This window comes from Alligator mississippiensis, chromosome 3, assembly GCF_030867095.1.
Source record: "Alligator mississippiensis isolate rAllMis1 chromosome 3, rAllMis1, whole genome shotgun sequence".
NCBI lineage: Eukaryota > Metazoa > Chordata > Crocodylia > Alligatoridae > Alligator > Alligator mississippiensis.
In genome coordinates this window covers 263,882,751-263,910,339 of record NC_081826.1, presented here as the reverse complement: position 1 = coordinate 263,910,339, position 27,589 = coordinate 263,882,751, and the positions used below count along the sequence as shown (strand labels likewise).

Below are 27,589 nucleotides of genomic sequence, written 5' to 3'. Positions count from 1 at the left end.
TGCAGGGGTGTCCCCCTCGCTGCGGCCTCCAGCGCCAAAGCGCCCCTGGGCGGGCTCACATGGGGCTCCGACCTCCCCTACACCCCGGCCAACGCCACCTTGGGTTGTGGACCTTTCGTCCCCGGACGAGGGCTGGGCGTCGAGGGCCCTCTCCGCCCTTGGCGGCTCTCTTCCCCAACCCCCGCCGGGGCCTCTGCCCGGTCTTCCTTGGTTCCCTCACCGGGGTTCCCTCCGGCTCTATCCCGGTTCCTTGACTGGAGTCTCCCACCAGCTCCAATCCGGTTCCTTCACCGGAGTCTCCCGCCGGCTCCCCGGAGCCTGTGCCAGCTCGTCCCCCGTTACCTCACCGGTGGATCCAGCTGGCCCTCTCTCTGGGCTCCTCCTCGGGGCTTCTGCCAGCTCCCTCGTCAGTTTCGCTGCTCTTCTCCGGCGGCGCGGCTCTCCCCTCCTCCGTTGCTTCCGGCACAGCCGCAGCCTGTTCGGCCCACGGTCAAAGCCTCTTGCGGGGGCCCGGTTCCACTCCTGGGCTTCCTCCCGGGCTCTGCGTCCTCCCGCCGCGCGCCCCCTCTCTCCTCGGGGCCGCCTTTTATTTCCGCTGAGCGGCGCCTCTTGCTGACGTCGCTCCGCCTCAGCCGTATGAAAGCGCGGCTAACAAGCCACGCGGGTGGTTCCCTGGCCTGCACGCCGCCGCTGCTCCCCTGTCCTGCAGAGCATACGTAAGTGTTTCCCCTGGGCTGGGGACACCCCCTAGTCCCTTTGTCCCTGGGACATAACCCCCCCCCCCCCTTAAGATGCCTTGGGGCGCTGCTTTGTTTCCCCTGCGGGTCGTACCTGTAGGGTCGGTCCACCCTTTTCCTGGATCCTTTTGGTCCCCGGCCTGGTCTTCATTTCCACACCTAGACAAGAAGTCTGCCATGGTGTTGGTTTTCCCGGGTTGGTATGTGACGCGGAACTTATACGGTTGGAGCGCTAACGCCCACCGGGTGATCCACGCATTATCGGACTTGGCCGTACTTAGCCACTTCAGTGGGGCGTGGTTCGTCACTAGGGTGAATTCTCGGCCCATCAGGTAGTACCTGAAGTAATCCACCGCCCACCGAGTTGCCAGGCATTCGCGCTCAATAGTGGCATACCTTTTTTCTGCCGGCAGTAGCTTGCGGCTCGCATATGCCACAGGTCTTTTGCCGCCCCCTCTTCTTGGGTGAGGACTGCGCCCACCGCCGTCTCTGAGGCATCTGTCTGCAAAATAAAGGGTTTTTGAAAGTCAGGGGTATGAATTATGACGTCTTTGCATAATGCCCTCTTCAGCTTTTCAAAACTGTGTATCATCTCCTCTGACCACCTGACTACTCCCGTTTTCTGCCCTTTGAGGGCCCCCGACAGGGGTGCTGCTAACTCTGCGAAATGGGGTACGAACCGCCTATAATAGTTGGTTAGTCCCAGGAAGGACCGTAACTGGCGACAATCTTGTGGGGCCGTGAAGTTTCGGATAATTTCTACTTTGTCGGCCAAAGGTTTAATTGTGCCCCTGCTGACCAAGAACGCTAAATATTTTGTTTCTTTCTGTGCAAAAGCGCACTTCCGAGGATTTGTGGTTAGGCCGATGCATCTCAACTCTGTGAGGACGGCCCGAAGGGCTCCCATGTGTTGTTCCCACGTCCGGGTGTATATGATGATGTCATCTATATACGCGGCCGCATATTCGGTGTGGGGCGCCAGGATTTGATCCATCAACCGTTGGAATGTTGTGGCGGTGCCGTGCAATCCAAAAGGCATCCTAACAAATTCGTACAGCCCCCACGGGCTGCCGAACGCCGTTTTCTGCCGGTCTCTCTTGGCTACTGGAATCTGCCAATATCCCTTGGCCATGTCAAGGGTCGACATATACTGTGCATCTCCTATCCTTTCCACCAGCTCTGCCACGTGGGGCATGGGGAATGCATCAAAGACCGCCATGGCGTTCAAGCGCTGGTAGTCCACGCACAGTCTTAATGATCCGTCCGGCTTACGCACAGGTACCAAGGGGCTTCTCCAGGGACTTCTGGAAGGCCGGATAACTCCTAGCTGCAACATGGACTCAACCTCTTTGCGGATTGTTTCCAGGAGATGGTGGGGAATGGGTTGCCATCTCTCCCTCACTATTGCCCCAGGGGGTGTTTTTATGGTGTGGCACGCATTCTGAACCCAGCCGGGCTCTTCACGAAAGACCCCTCTGAATTCATCTATCAGGGTTCGGGCCTCTCGCTGTTGTGCCAGAGTTAATTCCTCCCCCAGCCTGACTGGGGTACTTTCTGGAGCAGGCTCCATCCCTCTGTGGCCCTTGGGGGCCTAGTTCTTCGTCCTCAGCCTCGGAAAAGGCTGCCCATCCCTCGGGATCCCGCCATTCCCGCAGGAGGTTCACGTGGTAGATCTGCTTCTCCCGGAGGTGTCCGGGTCTGTGAACCTCATAATCTACGGGCCCCACCCGGCGGAGGATCTCGAACGGCCCTTGCCACTGCGTTAGGAGCTTACTGGTGGATGTAGGGAGCAATACCAGGACCCTCTGCCCTGGTTCGAATTCTCGCTCCTTGGCCCGGTGATCATACTGGCCCTTTTGGCGGGCTTGGGCTTCCCTGAGGTTCTCGTGGGCCAGGTCCTGGGCCAATCTGATCCTCTGTTGGAACGTCTGCTGGTAGGTCCTCGGCTCCTGGGAGGGTCCTTCTCCTCGCTCCCATCCTTCTCTTAGGACCTGTAATAGGCTCCGCGGGCGTTGCCCCAATACCAGCTCGAACGGTGAGAACTTTGTGGATTCTTGGGGGATGTCCCTGAGAGTGAATAGTATTAGGGGGAGGTGGAGGTTCCATTTCCGGGGATCCCCCTGTATGCACCGGCGCAATGTCCACTTCATGGTTCCGTTAAGGCGTTCTACCAGCCCGTTGGTCTGGGGATGGTAGACCGAGGTGCGGAGCTGCTTTATCTGAAGGGTCCGGCATACTGATCTTAAAACCCCCGACATGAAATTCTTCCCCTGGTCTGTCGGGATTTCTTGTGGGATCCCCACTCGGGTTATCCAGTTTATTAGCTCCTCCGCGATACGCGGTGCTGTCACCATTCACAGGGGGATTGCCTCCGGGTATCGGGTGGCATAATCCACGATAACTAGAATATATCGGTGACCCGAGCTACTGCGGGGCACAGGGCCCACGACATTTAATGCGATTCTCGCGAACGGGGTGGTAATAATAGGCATGGACTGGAGGGGGGCCCGAGGAGGGCGTTCGGTTCTTGTCTTTTGACAAATGGGGCAGGCCGCACACCGGCGGGCTACTTCCTCCCTCATCCCGGGCCAAAAAAACCATCTGCTCACCTTCGCGAGGGTTTTGTCTCAGCCTAGATGCCCCCCTACGGGGCTCGCATGCGCCAACTGCCAAATAGCCTGGCGGAATTGGGCAGGCACTACTAGCTGCGGGTCCTCGACTTCCTCCCCTCTGTCCCCCTGCTGGCGGTACAGGAGTCGATCCCTTACCTCGAAGTGGGCTCGTCTTTCTAGTGCCGACGTAGGGGCCCTCTGGGTACCCTGGGCCTGCTCTCGGAGCGCCCCAATCTCCGGATCCTTTTCCTGGGCGTCACGGAACAGGAGACTACTTGTGAGATTGTTGAGGTCCAACATATTCGCCTCATCGGTTGGCCCCTCGTCTTCTTCCAGCTCGCCCAACCAGCCCTCTCAGTTCTGGATCCTTTTCCGGGCTACTTCTGCGTCCCTTACCCTGTCCAGGACGTCATATATTGGTGCCCAGTCGTGCCCCAGGAGCATTTCACAGGCTAACCGGGGCACCGCGCCCACCAGGAGTTCTCCCTGATGTTCCATTACCTGTAGGCGGACCCATTGGCGCTCGGTCTGCTTCGCATCCCCATGGAGGCAGGCAATTCTCATGGGGGCCGCTGTCCTCCGACCGTGCGGTGGCATCAAATCCTCCCTGATGAGGGATTGAGCACATCCTGAATCCAAGGTAGCTTGCACGGGGCGGCCTTCCACCCACGCTGTGACAACCGGGCGCTTCCAAGCCGCGTTCCCTCCGCCAACCACGTAACTGCAGTCCATAGGCTCGCTGAGGTTTTGGCCTCGCCACCGCTCCGCTGGGGCTCTTGTTTGGTTATCCGGGGCCCACCGTTCCGTGGCCTGCCGCGGGCATTCTCTGGAAAAATGGCCCTTCTGCCCGCGCCGGAAGCACACCATATCCCTGGGAGTCCCTCGGTCAGGTGGACGTCTGCGTTCCGGTTCTCGTGTTGCCACCGAGGGTCCCTGGCTCCTTCTCTCCCTGGGGTAATATGCCTCCGAGGCAAAGAAAGCTTCAGCCAACCTCAGAGCTTCCTCGCAATTCCGGGGGGTGTGCTGCCGGATCCATTGTTGCGTCCGCTCCTCTAAGTCGTTCTGGAACTGCTCCAGGACGATCTGGTCGGTGAGTGCCTCCCGGTCCTGCCCCGCTGGGCTCACCCACTTATCCAGCAAGTCGCACAACTGTTGTAATAACATTCTCGGCTGTCTTATTTCGGGGCCCTTCTTAGCTCGGAATCGTCGCCGGTAGTGCTCGGGGTTGATCTCTAAGCGATATAAGATGGCTTCCTTCACGGACTCGTAGTCCAGGGCATCCTCCCTCGACAGGGCCCGATACGCGGCTTGGGCCTTGCCCACTACTAAGGCCCCCAGCTGGCTGGCCCAGTATCTTTTATCCAACCCTATCACGAGGGCATGCCATTCAAAGGCCTCAGTATACGCCTCCGGGTCATCCTCTTTGGTCATCTTGCACATCTTAAAGGATGCCAGGCTGTGCTGGCGCCATTCTTGTTGCTGGTCCAACATCTGTTGCTGGGAGCCCAGAATCTGGGTCAGCAGTTGCAAGTTCTGCCAGAGCATATCAACAGGGCCTATAGCCGGGGCCTGCATGTCGGCGTAAGTCACCAGGTCGGGGTTCTCCACGATCGCACCGCTGCCACCACGTTGTGCCCGCCTCTGTTCCAGGAGGTGCTCCCGGGCAACTCTTGCGCGGGCGGCTGACCGGGCCTGCCCTGCTCTTGCTGGGGCGTCCCTGGAACTCGCCGACCGCGGTCGCGGCTGGGCCTGCCGCAGGGGTGTCCCCCTCGCTGCAGCCTCCAGCGCCGAAGCGCCCCTGGGCAGACTCACACGGGGCTCCGACCTCCCCATCACCCCGGCCAATGCCACCTTGGTCGTGGACCTTCTGTCCCTTGTCCCCGGACGCGGGCTAGGCGTCGAGGGTCCCCTCTGCCCGTGGCGGCTCTCTTCCCCGACCCCCGCCGGGGCCTCTGCCCAGTCTTCCCTGGTTCCCTCCGGCTCTATCCCGGTTCCCTCACCGGAACTCCCGCCGGCTCCAACCCGGTTCCTTCACCGGAGTCTTCTGCCGGCTCCCCGGCGCCTCTGCCAGCTCGTTCCCCATTACCTCACTGGTGGATCCAGCTGGCCCTCTCTCTGGGCTCCTCCTCGGGGCTTCTGCCGGCTCCCTCATCAGTTTCGCCGCTCTTCTCCGGCAGCGCGGCTCTCCCCGCCTCCGTTGCTCCCGGCGCAGCTGCAGCCTGTTCGGCCCACGGTCAAAGCCCCTTGCAGGGGCCCGGTTCCACTCCTGGGCTTCCTCCCGGGCTCTGCGTCCTCCCGCCGCGCGCCCCCTCTCTCCTTGGGGCCGCCTTTTATTTCCGCTGAGCGGCGCCTCTCGCTGACGTCGCTCCGCCTCAGCCATATGAAAGCGTGGCTAACGAGCCGTGCGGGTGGTTCCCCGGCCTGCACGCCACCGCTGCTCCCCTCTCCTGCAGAGCATACGTAAGTGTTTCCCTTGGCCCTGGGCCGGGGACTCCCCCTAGTCCCGTTGTCCCTGGGACACAGGTAACCAGCATTTTTAGGTTACCGACATCCTCTGTTCCCCACTTGTCCTGGATAACAGGGATTTTGCTGTACATCATTATGAGGGAAGCTTGGAAAACATAACTTTAGCAATGTAAAACTCTTATTTTCTGTACTGAGTGTAGTGAAGGAACTACCCCTACCTGGATTATTACTTTGTATCCATAAACTGCTAAGAAGTCCCAGTAACTGGCAACTGGACATAAGAAGAAATTTAAGGCCTCATTCCGACAAGCAGAATATATATATAGACTAGGAAAATGAGGGTGATTGCATGAAATCTTAAGCTAAATTACTCATTGTTATTCCTTATCTGCAAATTACATGGCCCATCAGTCCTCATATGGGGGCATGATTTAGGGAGGTATAGCACACTAAATTGATTTCTAAAGAAACTAGTTCCAGGTCATACAGGAAAGGATCCTTTTATTGACACCTTTGCATTTGTTCCAGAGGTAGAACAAAGCAGGAAAGAGCGAGTAACATATTGACCAGTCAGGCTGTAAGAATTCAGGAACATAAGACTGACAGGAATGTCCTGAGTCCTTGAATCCAGTCTACTGCTATCACAGGAGACCACATCACATGGGCCCTCTTCAGAACTGGTCAGGCTCCAAGTTTTTGCTCCCACTACCCTTAGTGGAAGTCCATTCCAAACACTTATCTGCTGGTTAGAAATCACCACTTCTTTTCCAGCCTAAATTTATTCACGTTCCGTTTATACCTATGTATTCTTGTGCTTCCATGCTCCTTGGCTTAAATACTTTGTTTATTCCCTCTCTGCTCTAGCCAAAAGGGTGTCATTCAAATTAAGAAATAGAAAGGAAAATTGACAGCTGGGTGAAGCTTTCATTGGCAATTAGGGCATTTTAGGTTTGCAGAGCAGATTGTCAGTAATAAACTGACAATTTAAATTGAATTTAAATTGCAATTATTCTTAGATTTGTAAGCTCTTCAGGGCAGGGAATGTTTCTTCCTATTTGTACAGTTTCTAATACTGCCTGGCACTATTGCACATTAGAGCCACAATATTAGTTGCTTACCTAGTAGAGCCTGCAAAAGGACCTCTAGATATGTAATCTGATTTTAAAGAAAAGACTGTAGGCTTGAATACCTTTCAACTTCCAGGGAGCCTTGTACTGTATAAACTATTTACACTCAAAGATGACTGAGCTGTGTGGAACAGACAAGGTAAAGGGACTTTGCCAGTGATTGGAATTCTTTGTAGCTGTCCAAAAAATAAGAAAGAAGAAACCTATTCGCATAATGAATTTGGACTCTCCAAAAGTAGTGAAAGTCTTTTGCAACATGTTGTTTAACTAAGTACTCAAATGATGAAATGCAAAATTTCTGGTAGATTAGAAACTGGTGAAGAGGTAGAAAGCAGTCTGATTGAATCATCAATTTTAACATGGTATGAAGTCAACAGAGTTGTATAAGGGATGCATACTACAGGACTGCTGTATAATATTTATTAATGATATGGAGAAAAGAAAAAAACATGTTTAGGTTAGAGAGAAAAGGGTTGCTGAGAAGCCCTGCCTAAACCAGATGACTGCTTCACTGACCAATGAAATTCAAAATTTACAAGTAACAATTTCAGTTATTGATATGCCGCACTGCATAGGTGATTCTAAACCACCTCTTTCCCAGGAAAGACAATTTAGATGCCATTGTGGACCAGTCCATGAAAACTGTCCAACCTACAAGAACAGCATTAGAAGAGCAAGCATGGTAGTGAGCAGTACATATATTTCTTATTATATGTGATGCACCCTTAACTTGCACACTGCATTTAGTTCTGCTGCCACACTTCAGCCTTTTGGACCACCGTTCTATGTGTAGGCATATATTTCCTGAGCAAACATCTTGAGTGCTTTAACCCTTAAATACCCGCACACACAAAAGTTTAGAGAGGAAACGGGGGAGGAAAAAGGAAACCTGTTAAGGTATGTAAAATAGGAAAGGCTTGTTCACTAGTTAACTCAAAGCTACTTACTTTTTTTGTCTTACAATAGTAGAATAATAACCTTTTAATTTTAAAGCTGATGAAACAATATTTTTCTTAAATGATGCATGATTAACCTGTGGTCCTTACTGCCACAAGAGAGATCCTTGAGGCTAAGCCCTTTGCCAGGATACCAAAAAGTAGTAGAGAGATGAATAATAACCATAGTTATATATGATGGGATTAATAAAATAAGCGATTTAAACACTCATACTTTTGGGCAAAAGGCAACCAATAACTGCAGTCCTTACCCAGGAGAGAGAAGGTACTATAGTTGACACTGATCTCTCCTGGGTAAGGACTGGGTTTTTCTCCAGAAACATGAGTCATAGTTTTGTAAAACATAAAATCATATGTTTTGTAAATGAAAACAAATTATATATGTTGGAGAGATTCAATAAAACCAAATTGATGGCTAGAGTATTGCAGGTCTCCCAACTATCTTCTAGTATAAAGACATATTCTGAGTCCAAAAGGCAGTTCCTACCTACTTGCACAACTTCAGTGGTGAAATGGTTCATCTGTTCAATCCCATGTGTTAGTATCATATGGGTTAGATTGCAGGGGCTGTCAGCAAAGCTGTTTTCCTTAGTGCTCTCTGACTGTACCTGCAAAGGCAGATGAGGGAATTAATTAACCCAAGGCCCTTCATTTTTTTTTTTCTCCATTTGGTGCTCAACTTTGCGGGGGGGGGGGTATTTTATTTTAACTACTTCTATGGTGACTGTTGCCTGAGAAGCAACATTTGGAGATCATGGATTGAGGGTGCATGATTCAGTTATGTTAATCACCCATGTCTGCATTCTTGATCTCTTGTGAGAAGCTGCCAAGACCGGATACCCTCTTCTCATCTAATCAACCTCCAAGCCAAAGAGACAACTCAGTGGTACACAGGAAAAGCTTTCAGGCTCCTGGTTCGAACTCAGAGAGAAGCTCAGTTTCTATTGACTTGAGGAGAAGGGTGAGGCATATTTGCCTGAAGGGTCAGGTCTTCTGTGGTGATGCTGAGTTGTAACTCCTGTAAACTAAGACTTCTTCAGTTACAGAAATCCTGGACATCTGTTTCACAAGGTCTCAGACAAGTGCTGCAACGTAGGTGAAAATAAACATTTTTTTCAACTCCAAAATCTGTAAAGCTGCTCCACTCAGACCTTCTCTCACACTGCTTGAGTTAGGAGTGCAGCGAGAGGCAGGAAGTCAGTCTTTTACTATTCACTTAAGCTACTCTTTTCAAAGGGGCCTTTTAAATACGGTCAGTTCTACAAAAAAAAACAAACAAACCCTGAAGCTTATGCAGAACTTAAACACTGAATTATGTAGACAAATATACCTTGCCACCACTTTTAAAAAGAAGGGGGAGCTGTTGCTTAGGAGTATGCATCAGATTTAACTGTAAAATTCTGCAGAATCTTGTAGAATCATAAGTTAGTTTAATCGGCCTTTGACCCAAATGAAACGGGGGTAATGTTGGAGTGTTTGTGCCAACCTTATAATGCTACAGAATCATGCAGATGTTTACAGTTGCATTGTAACAGCGTCTTTTGGTGTCCTTTTGGTGTCATGAGTGATCTACAGATAAACTGCTTAACCTTCTTAGACAGCTGGATTACTGTAGGCATGTTTTTCCATTAAAGGTAAAGCACCTAAAGTTCTACTACTGCATGTGCCCAAAGATGTTGCCATTTGCTTCCTAAGACCATTTGGGGATCATGGACTAGGCATCCTTGCACCCATGTCCCCTGAGGGGCCCAGTCTCATAGGCATGCTCAAGGCATATTTCTTACAAAGAAACAGCTAGGAGTTCATCACAAAACTTAGCATTCACAGCCACTTTCATTCAAGAAAAGGGTACATGCTGGAGGTGGCGGTGGTGGTATTCCCCACCTTTCTCCATTGGCAGTTCTGTAAAAGAAGAGCAAGACAATCATCCGGGCCCGAAGGAATGACAGGCACGTAAGAGCAGGATGGGGATTCACAGTGTGTATCTCAGCTCATATATGTACCTAACTACAGCTCTGAGAGGCACTTGCATCTGGGAGAGCAGTGGAAATTGTCTCATCCTGAACTTGAGAGGGTGGGGGAGACCAAGGGGGTGATTGCAATCTTAATTGCTGACTGACCTTCATCTGGCCCTGCCCCTCAGCACTGATTGGTGGAGAGACCCAAAGAGGGGTAGCCACCATCTTGTCTGCTGCCCCTTTTGCGTTGCCTTGCCAGCCAGCCTCTTGCCTTCCCCTCCTTGGTGGGCTGTGAGGCCTGCCTGGGAGGGGAAGACTTAATAAAAACTTATTTTGATTACGTTGTTTTGTTTTTTTGTTTTTGTTTTTTTTCCCCACGGATTTTGCAGGCAATCCCAGACTTCCTGGTTTCTGCAAAACCGCAATCCCTGTATACAAGTCCCTCTATCTGGGTTTTGGCTGCCTTTTCTGATGGTGTTACAACTAATTAGGCCCTCTGCTTGGAAAAAACAAGAGGTAATTCCAGATGGAAGAAGTTGTTTGTTTGTAGCAGCAGCTCTCTCATCTCTGTGTATTCACAACCATCTATGCTCCTTCACTTTTTGGAGTCTTCATTCTATGGAATAGTCAGAAAAGTATGGCAGACCCCTGGAGCCATGGTATCTTCTGTTCAAGGGACCATCTGTGCTACCACAAGTAGTTGGTGCTGCCTAGATTCTCCTCAGCCTCCAGCAGTATGCAGCTTCTGCAGAGGCAGTCTACTTGGTTAATCACCTGCAATCTGAGTTATCCTTTTTGTACTTGTGGTAATATACTTGTTGAAAAACAATGCAATAAGATCTCATGTAGGGCTGCGTTAAATCCCTAGCACCCATTACTGGCAGAACTTGGCTGCATATGAGTAGTGTTTATGATCTGGATTTTTGGAAGCAGGCAATGTCTAATCAAAAGGTAGCTTCAGCTGAAACCTTGCTCAATAATTCATTGCATTTTGAAAATGACATTTCAGAAAGTGAGAATAATAAATATGCTTGACTGGATCTAATTGAGGCCTTCATATCTGCTGCAGTTTGCATCCACTCTGTTTTATAATCTGTTAAAACTAATATGGGAAAACAGGCAGTTCACAAAAGAACCTTTTACAATGGACTGGCAGAAGGTCATGGAAGCTAGGTGGTAGTAGTGGAATATAAAGAGAAATGTAAGATTCCCCAAATCTGTCTTACTCGTGCTTTTTTTTCTGGTTTCTGGCATTCATAACCTATTAACTGGTCCCTCTGTGCACTCATTCTACATGTAACAGATGGGGGGGTGGGGAGGGTTGTGTACCTGAAACATTTAAAACTTTCTATGCCTACTCGAGGCTGTTTTAGTATGTGTGCATATACATGCACCCCCTTCACACTCCCCCTCCCCACCCCCCCAACACACACACATGCACACAGGCACACACTTTGTATAAATGCTTTTGTGTAGGTTCAAGTTGATCTTTTTCCTCTTTGAAGTTATTCTGGTATTCACTTCAGGAATCTGAAATGAATGGAATGACTTTTGCAAAATTGCATCAGTTTTACAAATAGATTCTGGATTTTTCAGTGAGGAAGCAAAATACTCTGCTACAGTTACCTAGAGGATCTAGAGAATTCTGGCTACTCAAACGCTGCAAATTACATTGACTAAATTTGTCAGTGAGAAATTGTCTTGGCACATTTGATTTTTCCAAGATCCTTTCCTGATCAAAGAGATTGCTTCCTTCCTCCCCCAACATCACCCCATCAAAAAAAAAAAAAATTCAGCTGACTCTTAAAAACGACTGCATCCTTGACCCTAAAATAGTCCGAGAGTAAGAAGACTAGATTTGAGAAACCATAAAGTAAATTTCTTTTTAAGGTTATTGTGCTAGCTTAGGAAGAAAGATTGGGCTGAGTGAGTGAGTGCCATGCATGCCTGATTGCTTATGGAATGGGAAGATAGAAAAGGATGATTTATACCTAATCAACCTATTATACCTACACAGTAGTCCCTGCTGGGACTGTAACTCATGTAAATCTAGTCACACTAGCTTTAAACTAGAGTATCTCCACCATTGCACACTATTCTAGTGGAGAAGCAACGATCTTGGAACCCCTCGAATGGATGACGAGGTGAGGAAAGCCATCAGGCAGATGAAGAATAAGGCATCTGGAGCTGATAGAATTCCCATTGAAATCTTCAAGCAGGGGGAGAGGCTCTCACATCAGAGCTCCATGTCCTCATCTTAAGGATCTGGAATGATGAAGAAATCATGAGACCTCATGATAGTGACAGTCTTCAAGAAAGGAGACTAGTCTGACTGGAAATTATAGAGGGGAATGCCTTGCTGCCCACCACAGGAAAGATCATTGCAAGAACCCTCCTGAACTGTCTCCTGCCACTTGCTGAAGAACTCTTTGCAGAATCTGTGTGGGTTTAGGGCATCAAGAGGCACAACTGACCTGATCTTCACTGTTCTCCAGCTACAAGAAAAATGCCAGGAACAACATAAACTTTCTACATGGCCCTCTTTGTCACAAAAGCCTTTAACCCTATCAACCAGGAAGCACTCTGGAGGATCCTTTTGAAATACAGATGCCCACCAGAATTTGTCACCATTCCTTGTCTGCTTCATGACAGTATGCAAATAGTGGTTTTCAGTAACAGATCTATCACAGATCCCTTTGAGTAGTTAAGCAAGGCTGCGTCATCACTCTAGTACTCTTCTTGATATTCCTTACCACGATGCTACATCTGACCAACAAGCTTCCAGTCAGAGTGGAGCTAAACTACGGAATGGACGGTAAGCTGTTTAATCTCGGCTGACTCCAAGCCAAAACCAAGACCGCTCTGATCTTGGTCATCAAGCTTCAGTACACTGATGATGTTGTAGACTGTGCTCACTTGGAAGCAGACCTTCAGGCAATTGTTGACATCTTTACCAAAGCATATGAGATAATGGGATTGATGTTTAACGTTCAGAAGACTAAGGCCCTTCATCAACGAGCTTTTAATGAGTAGTGCCCAGCTCTGGTAATTTAGATTCATGGTGACACTGGAGAATGTTGAGCGTTTCCCGTTTCTCAGAAGCTCTCTCGTGGAAGTCGGACATCAACAAAGAAATCCAGCATTGCCTCAGATGTACAAGTGCAGCCTTCAGATGCCTGAGGAAATGGGTATTCGAAGATTGTGACATTTCCAAAGCGAAGCTCGTGGTTTATCAAGCAGTTGTGGTCCTCACTTTGCTTTATGGAGTTGAGATGTGAACAACATAGAGAAGACACCTCAAGAGAAGTCACTGGAGACGTATCATTAATGCTGTTTACAGAAGATCCTTCAAATCCAGTGGGTAAACAGATGCATCCATGTTAGCATCCTCTTATAAGCAAACACCATGATCACTGAGGTGATGATCATCCAACATGAACTTTACTTGGGTCAGCCATGTGACCTGGATGTCCAACTCGACTCCCAAAGCAACTTTTATTCTCCCAGCTCAGTCAAGGTATACTCTTAAAAGAAAGGCAGAGAAAGCTCTTCAAGGATGTCTTCAAGGTCAACTTAAAAAAAATGCAACATTGATACCAACTCATGGGAGACTATTGCCCAGGACTGCCCCAAATGGAGGAAGAGACTGCTCCAAGGCTCTCAGTACTTTGAAACCTTATGACAACAATAGGAGGTGGAAAAACTGGAGCGACAGAAATTGCATGTCATGCACTGAGCCACGAAATCAGAGCCACCTATCCTGCATGGAAATATGTGCCCGAGTTGCAACAGCGTTGATTCTAGATGGGCCATGTCAGCTGTCTTTGGACCCATAGATAAGATGGTCGTGGAAGACAGTCATCCTTGACTGCAAGGAATTGCTGATGATTTAGGGATAAAACATTGCTGGTTGTCACTGTCATTGAGACTGTCTCCACTTCCATTGCAAGGCCCTGATTCAAGTACTGAGGTGGGAAGGAAAAGTTTTCAGCTCTGTGGATCACTGAGAGCATAGCTATGTTCCTCAGCAGTGGACAGCTTCGTTCTACAAAAGGCTGGTTGGCTGGGTACTAGTAGTACTGTTGATGCAACAGCATAGTGTGCAGTACAGACCATCTTGAAGGAAGGCAAAGGCTTGGGCAGTTTGTCTTCCCTAAGCTGCCTGCTACCACAGTTAGTCTGCTAGTACTTGAACTATCTTGTATAGCTAACTCAGGTACATGACCCTCAGTGACTGTATTTGTATCAGTTGATGTTGTCTTGTGCTCTGCGTGTCTTGGTGTTTGGAGCCGTGCAACATGCGTGAAGAACACTTCCACAATAGGGTAAGAAAATTCCAAATCGTAAGAGGTACCACTCTTGTAGTACTTTGTCTCCTACTTGGCCATTTACCTGAACTTCTCCAATGTCTGTCGGCTTTGTGGAGCCATGTCTGGAGATCAGTTGCTATTCAAATACAATTCAAGTCAAGAAGAGAGGGGCTTTAAAAGAAGGAAAAGAGGGAGAGCTAGAGGAGACAGACAGACATAAGGGAAAATGTCCAAGCATCAAGACAGATGAAACTGGGACAAAATGTCATGCTTTACCAGTAACTGATCAGAGCATCCCAACTATTCTGTAAGCCAAGATTGTTTCATTAACACTAGTCCAGAGACTGGGAGGCTTTGCTTCTTGACATGTCTTTTGTGGCTTTCATTTGACATCTCATTAAGTTTTCACATCCTGAAGCTACCCTTAATTATCATCCTCTAGAATGAGAATAGCTCTTTTCCTTCCAACTGACAATGGCCTATTTATGTCTAACGGTGTTTATCTAGTTATATTGGCTTTGAGTGGGAGACGGAATATCATCACCTTGCCCACTAAGGTGGTAGTAGTTCTGCCAAGCATATCAATACAGGAAAGATGGTGATGTATTCTCTGCATTTAAATTCTCCCTCAGTAATAAGATTGTTTTAGGTTTGGGGTAAATCCATAAAAATACAAACCTTTGGTTCATACACTGGTGCCAGCAAGGAAATCTGATTAGACTCTTCTACTTGTTATTGTTAATGTTAGAGGCTTTGATCTGGACAGGGTAGTGTATGAACATACTGCAGTTTCTAGTACTCTGCCAAGAAGTTAAAAGAAGAAAAATACTTGACTTTTATAGTTCAGGAATAAAATATCAGATTGTCTTTTGAATATTGATAGTCTTGAATACTAAGAATTTCTGCTATCCATTGCACACTGTTCTAGTGGAGAAGTGCATGTACAAGTCAGATAAATTTTGGAGAAAAATTGCTGGCTGTTACTGTCATTGAGAAGTTCTCCACTTTCCCCCCTTCAGTATTTGAATCAGAGCCTTGAAATGAAATTCATTTCATCCCTTTGGGTCACTGAGCACATAACAATGACCCTCAGCAGCAGCCAGCTTCATTTTCCTGCAAGGTCTACTTTTTCTTTTGCTTGGGTTGATGTGTTTAGATTTGGATGCTTTGCAATCATTTTTGGCTTTTGTCAAATCAGTTTTGAAGTTCTATCAGGAATTTACGATATCTTTTGCAGTTGAAGTGAGCATGATTCATAACATGAACGACGTGTGCCCCCAGAGCCTGGGGGCTCATGTGACCGCCCATAGGTGGTGGTGGCGGGGGCATGGCAGCAGGGAGCTCCTGCAGGTGGCTGCGGCGGTGTTGTGGGGGGAGGCAGTGAGCCACGACCGCCCACAGGCGCTGCTGGCAGCAGCAACAGCACTTCTTTCAGGAAGTTCACCGCCAGTCTCAGGGGTGGCACGTGTTTCTGCATGCATCCCCTACATATTGCCAATGATTCATAAGAAAGCCAAAGCGTTTGTATGACTTTGTTTTTACTTATAAGTAACCAATTTTACTGTTTGTCTATAAATAAATGTGTGTTTGTTTTCAGGTTGCTAGTATTGGAATCTACAGCTCCATCAGGAGATATGTCCCGCCCACACCACATTGCATCAGTTGTTCCAAATCGTTATCCCCGTTGGTTCACCCTCAGTCACATTGAGTCCCAACAGTGTGAGTTAGCATCAACTATGCTAACAGCAGCCAAAGGTACAGTGTTGTCAGTGAAGCTGATATATCAGTTTGTGCAATTTTAATATTGTGTCTTGTGCAGAGTCAACTTAGATCAGAATTTAGGAATCTGAATTGTAGAATGACAGCAACTTGGGGAATCGGTAATCTTGAACTGATTTTTAAGCCTATTGCTTGTGTGTTTAGCAGAGTCGCTAGATCAGGTGGACAAAAACCAGACAGCTTTTGTTATTCTGAGTCACAATGTGATAGTAAGACTCAGGAATGGACGAACCGTTTCCAGAATTCTGACGTCATTAAGATGTTTTTAGCTTTTACTGAGTTTCACACCAATAGGCACTAGAGAGCTGTGTGCTATCTCCCGATTTTGTTTCTACGTGATGGTGATAAGGTCTTTTTATAAGCTGAAACTCTTACTTTGCTGTAGTTAGTGTCTGCACCATTAGCGAATGTTTTAGGTGAACTAATTTTTTGGGTGGATCATGGTTCTCTTTTCTTCTTACATTACAGGTGATGTTCGGAGGTTGGAAACAGTGTTAGAATCCATCCAGAAAAACATTCACTCCTCATCGCACATCTTCAAGCTTGCCCAAGATGCATTTAAAATTGCAACACTCATGGACAGTTTGCCAGACATCACTCTTCTGAAAGTTTCTCTGGAGTTGGGCCTTCAGGTATTTCCCTAATTCACTCTTGCTACAATAAGAGACAGGTGAGCCTTTAGCCAAGTGCAGCCCTGCGCTGATGGGCAAAGCTCTCATGGAAGTCGCAGAGAATTGTACGTACTTATGCAAGGTCCCCCTAAGGCTCTTACTTACTGAGATGTGTACTGTATAGTCTAATATTATAAAAGCCTACGTCTGTCTGTCCATAACACTTTAGTCACGCTCTGATTGGCTGGCAAACAGCTAATCAAAGCATGAGGAAGCGTTCTGACAGAAGACAGCCTGCTGCTATGAGGGTGGGGACACAGGAGATGGAGCGGGGTGGGGGCCTGGACCCCAAGCAGCAGGAGGGAAGGGGGAGTGTGCCCAGACTGGGGGGAGGGGGGCAGCACTCTGTCCCTGTCCGCTTCCTCCCCCGTCTTTCTTAATGGGCAGTTGGCTAGTTAGTACATATCAGCAGACTGTAGTTTGTTTCAACTCTTTTACACTATTCAGCTGATGTAAAGAGCCTGGAAAAAGCACTCTCTCAGTTCAGAAGTTCCCAGTTGCTGTATAGGAGTGTGTTCAGGCTGAGATTGCTGGCCAGAGAGCAGTGCTTTGGCTATTCTATACTGCAGAGAAGGTGCTAGGCAGGTTTAGGCATACATATAAATTAAAACAGGCAGACCCTGTGTCTGCAGACCAGTGCAAAAGTGACGTAAAACACAGAAGTCATTTTATACATCTAATTGAAGTGAATGGTTCTTTTTGCATTATGCTGTAGTGTACAAAAAATGACCTCCAAGGCAGTTATTCCAATCTGCAAGGGGTTGTTTCTTCAAGACATTCTGCTTGAAAGTTAAGTGTATATTTCTCATTCCTTGTAGGAAAATATTCTTCTAGTGGCACTTGTGCATTCCCATTTTTTAGATGCACTGATGGTGCAGTATGGGCCAGTGAAACCCTTTGGAGCAGTTGGGGACCAGCATTTTTGGAAGGCATGCATCAAGCTAAACTCTGCTCCCTTCCCTAATGCCACTCCCATCATCTGCCTGATCTACTGCTCTGCTTTCCGCTCCTTGTTCAATATCTTGCTCTGCTTTCTGCTCCTTTCCCCTATCTGCTTTTGTGATCCCTTACATCTTCTCCGGTATTTCACATGCCCCACAGGCTGTATCCAGACGAGCATGGATGCCCTGGGACAAATAGCAGCGGCACATTTTGTGCCACTGCTACTTGTCCTCTGGGAATGCCCGTGGTGTGCATGCTCTGGCATGTCAGGTTACCCTGTGTAAGGTAGGGGAGGCTGGGGCCAGCAACTGTGCTGGCCCCAGCAGCCTTACCTTTGGGTCCTGGGGGCCTTTGGGAGCTGCAGCCACAGCACTTCTGCAGCTGGGAGCCTGGCCAAAAGCTGGAGCATGGCTCCGGCCATCCAGCTTCTGGTTTTTGGCAGCGTGTGCTGCCCTACTTTTTTTCAACATGGGTTTTTTTTACTCCAGGCTTTCCCAGGGTCAAAACTTCCCCCATGGTGCAAGGTAGTAATGCAGGTAACCCCTGCATGTGCAGTGTATACCACCCGTCCACACTTGTCTAGATGTGGCCACAGGCTTCCTGTGCCACTTACAACACACATGCCGCTGAATCGCCACCTGTGCCTTGGAGCATGCTCCAGTTTTTGCACACTATTTTGGTTCCTTCTGACCAAAGTAGCAGACAGACCTGTGTTCATCAGTACAGATACTTCCTGGTTTTTCCACCCTCTGTTTAATTGTAGTCCATTCTTTATTTTCTGGGACATTTTTCTCAGTACTCTGCAGAGGTCCTTGGTTCCAGTATTTTGGAAGGGAAACCCAACCCCCCCCCCCCCCCCCCCAACCAAACAAACAAACAAACAGACTTAGATGGTAGGCTTCTTCCTTTGCCATTTGTCTTGTTTACAGACATATGTCTGGCCTGACCGCCAGGATGCAAGGCATCTTTCTTCATGGTCCTTTGTGCAGTAGGCTCAGAACCAGAAGGGAACATCAGAATCGTCTCCAAATTATGCTGTGACAAGAAGTATTGGGAATCCATAAGTACTAGGAAATGAGCCTTGGCTCCATCACCTAAAGAGGTTTAAAAGCTCAGCAACTTCCCAATGTAGTCAACAGCATCAATAACTGAGGTACTTGCATGGGTGGATTCTTCAAATCTTTCCTTAGGAAGACTGAGAAGCCTCTAATGACTTTGCAGTAGACCTGCTGAATCTTACTATAGTTAGAATGGTCTGGTCTGGAGCTAAGAGTCCTTCACCATCAAATGGGAAGTCCTTTGGTTTCTAGAGAAAGTCCAGATGAATGTAACAATATACAGCATCTCTTTTATACTCCACTTTCTGTACATCCTTTCCCACGCGCTTTGATTAGTCTGTAAAGTGCAAATCTACCCTGCTTTCTACCTTAAAGTAATCATCATGGATTCTCCACAGACGAGAAGCAGAGCAAACTGCTAAAGCATACTCAGTAACTGGCTAATCTTCTGTAGTAAGGGCTTCCTCATTCCAGGAAGATCTGTCATCTTTTCTAGACTTTTAGAAGCTCAAACCTTTCATCAGAGTCTAAAATTCTATAAACTCATCCTAGCTTTTATCCTTCTCCCTTGCTCTATCAAGATTGCTGTGGGGGTCCTGATTTACAGGTTTGTGGGAAGAGATAATTTTATTAATGCAATCCTTTTCATTTGACATGAAGGACTGCAAACACTTTGGAGGGTAAGGGTAGAATGCTTAAGGATCTTGATAGATTGGTGAGCTGGGCTAGAGACAACAAAATGAAGCTCAGTGCAGATAAATAAAGGTGCTGTACCCTACAAAAGAATAACCAAATATCCCCAGATACAAAATAAGAGAGAACTGGTGGGGCATTATCGCTACTAAGAAGGATCTTGCTGGATCATAGATTTGACATGAGTCAGCAATTGATACAGGTGCAGAAACGGAAATATAATGTTGAGCTGTATTGAGTGTGTAGGTATAAGACACAGGAGGTCATAGTACCATACTGCTTGATGCTAATTAGGCCTCTTCTGGGTATTGTGTGCAGTTCTGGCCTCTGCATTTAAAAAAGATTATGGAGAAGCTGGAGAAGGTCCAGGGATGAGCAGCAAAAATGATACAGGGATTTGAAGGCAAACTGTATGTGGAAAGGTTGAGAGGGCTAGGCATGTTTAGCTCAGAGAAAGGGAAATTAACAGGGGTCTGATAAAAGTTTTCAAATGTTTGAATGCCTTCCATAAAGGGAATGAGAACAACTCTTCTCCCTTGCCTTATAGGGCAGGACCTAAAGCAGTGGCTTTCAACTGCAGCAAAGTAGATCTCAGGAAAAACTTCCCTACTGTCTGGGTAGCAAGTCAGTGAAACAGACTGCCCAGGGCCATTGTAGAATCTCCTTGATTGGAGGTTTTCAAGAGGAGGCTTGGAAGGGATGGGTTAGGAATAGCATTTGTGCAGGGGGTTGAACCAGATAACCCTTGAGGTCCCTTCTGTCTGGATGATTCTGTGCTTTCATGCCTATGTGTGTTGTTTTTTTTTGTGTTCATTGGTTCATCAGAATGTCCTCGCAGGAGGACCTAGCAACAGTGATGTCATACAGATTTACCTTTACCACAAGCTCTGGTTCAAGAAAAAATAAAAGAAACAACACCTAATTCTGACACAAATGACAAGTTTTATTGGGTAATTTCTGAATTTTCAAAGGTGGGCTTTGAGTCTCTCTTCTTTCTCCCACCCTACATGGCCGTGTTGTTCAGCATTATTACAATGATGCTAGTTCATGTAAAACATCGCTGCTTTTTTACATTCCAATCAGCTGTGGAGAGAAGCCAATGGTCTGTGCAAAGGTACACATAGTAACTCAAGTATACCCTGTATCTCTGTAGCTTACAGGCAAGTGAGAGATTTTTTTCTGTTTGTACAGTATATCCTGCTCCCATGTCTCTGGCTCCTAGGTGCTATGCTAAGGCCATGTATAGACAGACGTTCAGTTTCTACTGGGAAAATCACTGTTCTCCCAGTAGAAACCACAAGGATCCTGACATTCAAGCTTTTTCTCCTGGACAAAAAATGGCTCCCCTCAGAGAAAAATAACCTGGGAGCACCAGAGTTAAAACACTCCTGAGAGAGTTTCTCTTAGGAGACTGAATGTCTGTACACTTTCCCCTGGCTTTACTCTTCTTGGGGATCAGAAGGAGTAGAGCCAAAGGAAAGGAACCCTGCCTTCCTGAAACTAGGATCACTCTGGTCTGGAGAAGACGCAGGGGGAAAGCTGTTCCCTACATCCCATAGACCTAGAGGGGAGAAAAGAAGGCTCCTGCTGCTCCCTGTCTGCTTCTTGTACTCGAGTTCCCAGTGTAACAAGTAAATAGGGGCTTTACTGGACCTTTTCCTTTGCTCAGCTGCCAGGCACCAGGACCTGAGCATGGGGAGAACTGCCTTTTACTCTCTGGCCTCGCTGCCACTAAGGTGAGCAGTAGGACGAATGATTTAAAAGCCAGAAGGATTGTGAGGTGAGCTTGGGGAAAGTCTTCTCACATTCTGCTCCCAGTCCCTCCAGCTTTCCTTTCCAGCCTGTGCCACTCAGTTGACCCTGATCACTGCAGGATGAGACAGGCTGCTGTGCATGACACCAAGGCTCAGAAGCTTTGCTGCCGCAGCAAAATGCCTCCACTTTGCTCCATACTGCTGTAGTAGTATGTATACAGGTACTACGTATACTGACTGACCAACTGAGCAGAGACTCTTAAAAATCACTCCATCTCTGTAGTAAATGATGGCCTTTGTTTGTAGATGTGTGTGGTGGTAGACTATCCTGCCACAGGCCGCTACACCGTGTTGGAGGCTGTGCTCTAGTGCAATTGTTCCCAACCACTGGGCCGTGGCCCGCAACTGGGCTGTGCAAAGGGTTGACTGCCAGGTCGTGGCACAAGCCCCCTGCTTGGACCCCCATCTGTCTTCCTGGGTGAGCAGCTGGCAGTTACATGTGGGATTAAAGCTGGGGGGCGGGACATCCCCCGGAGGGTGGCAGGCAGCCTCTTCCCATGCCTGTCTGCAAGGGGAAAAAAAAAAAAGGTTGGGAACCACTGCTCTAGTGTAGGAGCAGACAACCCATCTTCTGTAGATGTCTTCAAGTAGCTCTCCTGTTCTTCTAATTTGAAGAGTTCTTAGGAAGATCCACCAAGACAGTCAAGGTTATTCTGATTATTTCAGTCTGGATGCAAAAAGAGTAGTCCTTGGATATTTTTTCCCATATCTTCACAATTCCAGACCCAATGTTGCAGTAATAAAGGCTGATTTACCATTCAGATCTCTGGGCTGTAGTCAGTTGACAGTGGGAGCCCATAGACTTTTGATAGATCTGAAACTGTTCTGGTCAGAAGAGGTGTAATAGTCAACACACCCAGAAGAGGTTCTTTGTAAACAATGAGCAATAATATAAATGCAGCATACATTTCTGTTCAGTCCTTATTGAAATATGTAGTTTGTAACCTTTTGAGCTCTGCATATTGTCAGTAAAAGTACATCTCGGTTGCTTCAGCTTCATAACCTGAACAGAGATTCTTGAGGTGGGCTGGGGGGTCTTCTCTAGTTATAGAACCCACACATGCAGGGGGCCTCAGTCTGATGTTGCTTAGACCCTGGACCCTTCCTTTGAAATCATGTGAGAAGGTTTCATTCCATTTCTTAAATTAAGACCGCCTTTATTTAGCTCTGTGCCCTTCAGCTGGTGAACAAGGTGCAAGTACTCATGGCTCACAATCTTTTACAGTCTTTCACAAAAGACGTGCTCCTTCATTTACATCGGTTTCTCCCTGTGATGATAATAGAATTCTGTTTTAACTGCCCCATAAATTTTCAGGTATCGTCTCTGGCTTCACTTTCACTTGAGAGAAATTAAGTGAAACTTTGGATGGTGTACATTAGTCTTCTGTTTGAATGCATCTGAGGAAAAGGGGAAATCATCTAGAAGTTTGTCTTTTACAAGGAAAGAATAAAAGTGAGACAGTTCCATCTCTAAGCCTTTCTAACTGGTGTAGGCTTTGAATTGAAGAGTTTTACAAGCATGTTTCTTCTCCTTCAAGAAAGGCTTAGAGCAGAGACTTCTTCCATGGGCTGTTTTAGACATGGTCCCATACTAGATATTGGACCGTTTGCTACTTGGAGCTGCTGCTTGGAGCTTCATTGACTCATTTTGTCACAAAATGTTGCTATTATTGCCTGGCTTGTGGGTAGGTTGCAGAATTAGATAAGAGCTATAACATTGCAGTATCCCATTAGGCCTGTATCCCCCCATCTGTCCAGAGGGCAGAGAACTGCTTTTCAAATTCCTCGAAGTGAGAATCTGCTGAAGCCACTTGAAGAAATGGTTATTTGCTTATAACTAGAGTTCTTAGAGAAGACTTATGTGTTTACACTCCCTGGCAGCCTTTGCTCTTCCTCAGTCAAGTTTCGGCTTTGGACTCAAATGAACAGGAAGAAATATAGCAGCTGAGGGTGTCTTGCCCCCTCAAATAGACTCTCCTTCAGTTTTCTGAGAAGTAAGAGAGAGCTTTGGGGCTTGGAGTACTGCAGTAGACACTCCTAAGGGTCAAGTTGCTTTGCTTGCATATTCAAAGTGTGACAGATCATCAATGTGAATTCTTTTACCAGTGAATAACTGCCAGTCACATACCTGATATTTTGAGTATGGACTTTGTAGCAGAGAGGGCTGTTGAGATTTGTATTATAAGACTATAATTGATAAAATGCCCACAGAAGTCAACTCTTTGGCCATCTAGTCCAGGTATAGACATTACCTGTATAAGTGATAGGAAACTGGTCTATACCCATAACAGAACAGAAGTTCAGCACACAGACTGGTTTAAAAATGGGTGAACCCAGTCTAAGATTCTTCCCCTTTCCCCCTGCTAAAGAGCTGATGTGTATTCTGTTCGCTACCAATCTAAACTACGCTGCTTACAGAAAAATCACATAACTTAGATTGACTCGGGCTTTTTGAATGTCTGTACCTAGCCCTAGACTACTTTTGGATCCATGTAATTAGTTGAGGCAGGATTTTTGTTCAATTTCAGATGCTGAAAAATTTGTATATGTTACTTGCTTGTGCAAGAACAATTGTTTAGATTTTTATTATTTCTTATATTTCTTATTGAGCAATTTCATTTTGAATCGGAGAAACAAGCCTATTATTACATGGCTGGATTCAAAATACAGGTGGGTACACTTTCTCAAAAAGCAAGCAAACAAACAAACCCCTCAATCAGACCATGTATTGATGTTATGATGATCTTAATTTTGGGCTTCTTTGATTTGAGGATTCATACTGGAAAAGTTTAATTTCTGAATTTAAAATCCATGACTGTCTCTCCAGGAAAGTAGCAGAATTAACTAGCCAAGCAGTTACAACAGTATGCATCCCAGCAATGGGTGTAAAGTGGTACAAAGGAAAAAAGATGGCTTGGCTACTCCCAAATATACATTTTTTCAACACTGCTATTGCCCCTATGGATGACCTAAATCTTGTTTGTTTATAACGAAACATTTGGTTATTTTTTAAAGATAAAAATCATCCTTCTAGTCTTAAAATCTGCAGTTTTAATATAAATGTATGATATAGAATATGGTTCTGAAATGAATCATCGTGCTCTTCTAATACAGCTGGTAAAAATGTGAAAAATGTTGGACATTTCAACAAAATGACAATTTGGTAGGTTTTTGCCTTTCTTTAACCAAGCAACTAAAGTAGATTTTTTAACTGTTTCTAATTGTCTCAGTTGTGGCAGAATTCTTTTGTCTTAAGTTTGTACCAATGCTTTGTTTTTTAAATAGGTGATGCGAATGACACTGTCAACATTGAATTGGCGACGGCGAGAGATGGTGAGGTGGCTGGTAACGTGTGCAACAGAAGTAGGTATGTTTCACGGATATTGTAATAGTCCTGCCTTCATCAGTCAGTTTTAAATTATTTGAATTTTTGGCAGTGCATAGGCTGAAATGTCAATCACTTTCTTTTATTTTGTAAAAATCACTTCTAATCATAGCAATTGCAAGCAGGTTTCTTAAGCGCATGAGGTAATAGAGAGAGTCCATGAGTAACTTTGCATATGTCGTTCAGGATGTAGAATGAAACAATTTTTCTTACGCCTACATGCATCACTGTTTGTGGACTTTGACATTGTGTGGGTCTGATTCTGCTACCTTTATGCATGTTGAATAAATGAATAGTCCTGTTGAGTAAGAGTAAGGTAGCACTTAACATGAATTTCAATAATAAAACCTAACCTTGTAATTGGAGTGTAGTAGAAGGAGGATCAATTTACTGCTTTGCTTTAATACAGACATACTGTATGATTGTAGATCCCTCAGTTCCTTGTCTATAAAATGGGAATAATAGGATTTCCCTACTTTATGCAGGTGTTAAAAATGAATACATTAAAAATAATGTGTTCAGATGCTGTGGGTATAAGGACTGCAAACTAGCATAAATAGACAGTAATTTTAAATGGTGAGGAGTTGCTTCACGAAAGCCACATTAACCATTTTGCTTTATTCCTGCCTTTTCATGGAAATGCGTCAAGTTTTGTGTAGCTGGTTCAGATTCTTTTGTCTTCCAAAATCTTATGAAGTAACTTTTTTTTTCCCAGTTCAGGTTTGCTTGGTTCCTTGCCTTATGCTGAATGGGAAATGTAATGCTGGCAACAACTTGGAAACATGTAACTTGCCTTTTTGCCCTTAGCCAGAAAGTGGTCTTTGTCTGCAAATTTCCATGCGGTGTTGTGTATGTGGTGCTTTTATATCTTAGTTATGGTAATTAATACTGAGATGATGCTATAAATATTAGAGCTTTTGTGTTGTTGCCTATTGGCAAATAAAATGCCTTTTTATGACACATTAAATTAGTTTACATATTCTAATAGAAATATCCCATAAAGAACCTGTAATGTCATGCAAACCACCTCTGAGACTTAATCAAGTTTGTAAAGCAGGGACTCTGTTTATTTAAATGAAGATCTGGCACTCAGGTTATACTGAAGGGGTGCACAAGAAACACCAGAGTCTAAAGGAGAAAACGAGGACCTCTGGGTGTGGTTTAAATGAGCTCACAGATGTGTGTAAATTACATCTAGCCATAATGAGGCACTCTAGTTGCCTATAAGCTTCAATTTATGGAGCCCATCAGTCATTGTTCCCCCCTACTACAGCAATAAAGTGCTACTAAAGGAAGCTGCACGTTTCAAATATAAAAGCCAGTGTTGCATATTACTAAGAGTATTTCCCCATCAAGGAGCATACTATTCTGGTCTTGAGGTGTGAATATCAGTTTGACACTACATTGTTTTGGAAAATCTACTTATAGAGAAAATGTAGAAATAGGGGATTAAAAAATGGTTTTGAAAAAAAGATACCAGGTTTGAAGGTTGTCTTGAGGTCCGTGGTCAGATATTGAGACTTCTTTCAGCTCTGTAACTCCAGCCACGTGAGCCAGAGGTCATTGTCCACAATTGTTTTAAATAGGAAGCAAAACAGTACAGATACCACACCAAGGAAATTAGAGCCCTTATCATATGATTTTTGTTTTCAAGCTCTGTAACAGATTTAGTGACATTGCCAGAGCAAATGCATAATAGCTGTTATATTCATGCTTGCTTTCAGTCAAGTTATCTAGTTTGGAGTTGTTTATATAAATAGTGCGTCCTTGGGTATATCAATAACCTCCTAGGCTTAGTCTGCCAAAATCAGAACTCTCATGTGGTAACTGGGTATCTGATTGAGTCCTGGTGTTTATCAGTTGTCATTAATTCCTGCTTCTGTCTCTTGCAGGTGTTTATGCACTGGATAGCATCATGCAGAGCTGGTTTACACTTTTCACTCCAACAGAAGCCACTAGTATTGTTGCTACAACAGTGATGTCCAACAGCACCATTGTCCGTCTGCATCTGGACTGCCATCAGCAGGAAAAGTTGGCCGGCAGTGCTAGGACGCTTGCTCTACAGTGTGCCATGAAGGATCCTCAAAATTGTGCCCTCTCTGCACTGACCTTATGTGAAAAGGATCACATAGCTTTTGAGACCGCTTACCAAATTGTTCTAGATGCTGCTACAACTGGCATGAGCTATACGCAGCTTTTTACTATTGCACGATACATGGAACATCGTGGTTACCCTATGCGGGCCTACAAGTTGGCCACTTTGGCCATGGCGCATCTCAACCTGAGTTACAATCAGGATACACACCCTGCCATTAATGACGTTTTGTGGGCATGTGCGCTCAGCCACTCCCTTGGGAAAAATGAGCTAGCAGCTATAATACCTCTGGTGGTCAAAAGTGTCAAATGTGCAACAGTACTGTCAGACATTTTGCGTAGGTGTACTTTGACCACTCCTGGCATGGTGGGACTTCATGGAAGGAGGAACTCTGGTAAGCTCATGTCACTGGACAAAGCCCCTTTAAGGCAACTCCTGGATGCCACGATCGGAGCCTACATTAATACAACGCATTCACGACTCACACACATCAGCCCTCGACACTATAGTGAGTTTATAGAGTTCCTTAGTAAGGCCCGAGAGACCTTCTTAATGGCTCATGATGGACACATTCAGTTTACACAATTTATTGACAACCTAAAACAAATCTACAAAGGCAAAAAGAAACTGATGATGTTGGTTCGGGAGCGGTTTGGTTGACAAAAATGTGTGAATGGGAGGTTCAGGGGAGGGGGGGGGGAGATGGGGGTGGGGAAGGGAGGGGTATGGTTTGTTTTTACTTGAGCCTGCCTTTGTATCCTTTTTAACTTAAAGAAACAGAGCCACACCGGTATTATATGTGTATAGTTATATTGAGTTTGCAAACTAAACTGTCATGTTGTGAAAGTTTGTGTGTTTAATTTTTTTTCCTTTTTTTTCTGTTTTGTATGAGAGAGGTTCAAAAGGTTTGGTTTACACTGAGTATATGTTGTCAAGTGGCAAAAGCCCACATCGCTCTCCTGTTCTTTCTGTATACGTTCACAGCC

At 46.1% G+C, this 27,589-nt stretch overlaps 1 protein-coding gene across 4 annotated transcripts in view; it reads left to right on the top strand.

Moving 5' to 3' along the window:
• The window catches only part of ZSWIM6 (zinc finger SWIM-type containing 6), a 159,407-nt gene that overhangs the window by 130,334 nt on the left and 1,484 nt on the right, over positions 1-27,589 (top strand). For all 4 annotated transcript variants that reach the window (XM_059725150.1, XM_059725151.1, XM_059725152.1 and 1 more), the window contains exons 11-14: positions 15,764-15,921; positions 16,414-16,577; positions 24,409-24,490; positions 26,401-27,589. The exon at positions 26,401-27,589 is cut by the window's right edge and continues 1,484 nt beyond it. In XM_059725150.1, coding sequence (XP_059581133.1) covers positions 15,764-15,921; positions 16,414-16,577; positions 24,409-24,490; positions 26,401-27,263 — 1,267 coding nt within the window. In that variant the 3' untranslated portion in view covers positions 27,264-27,589. The remainder of the gene's footprint in view (positions 1-15,763; positions 15,922-16,413; positions 16,578-24,408; positions 24,491-26,400) is intronic.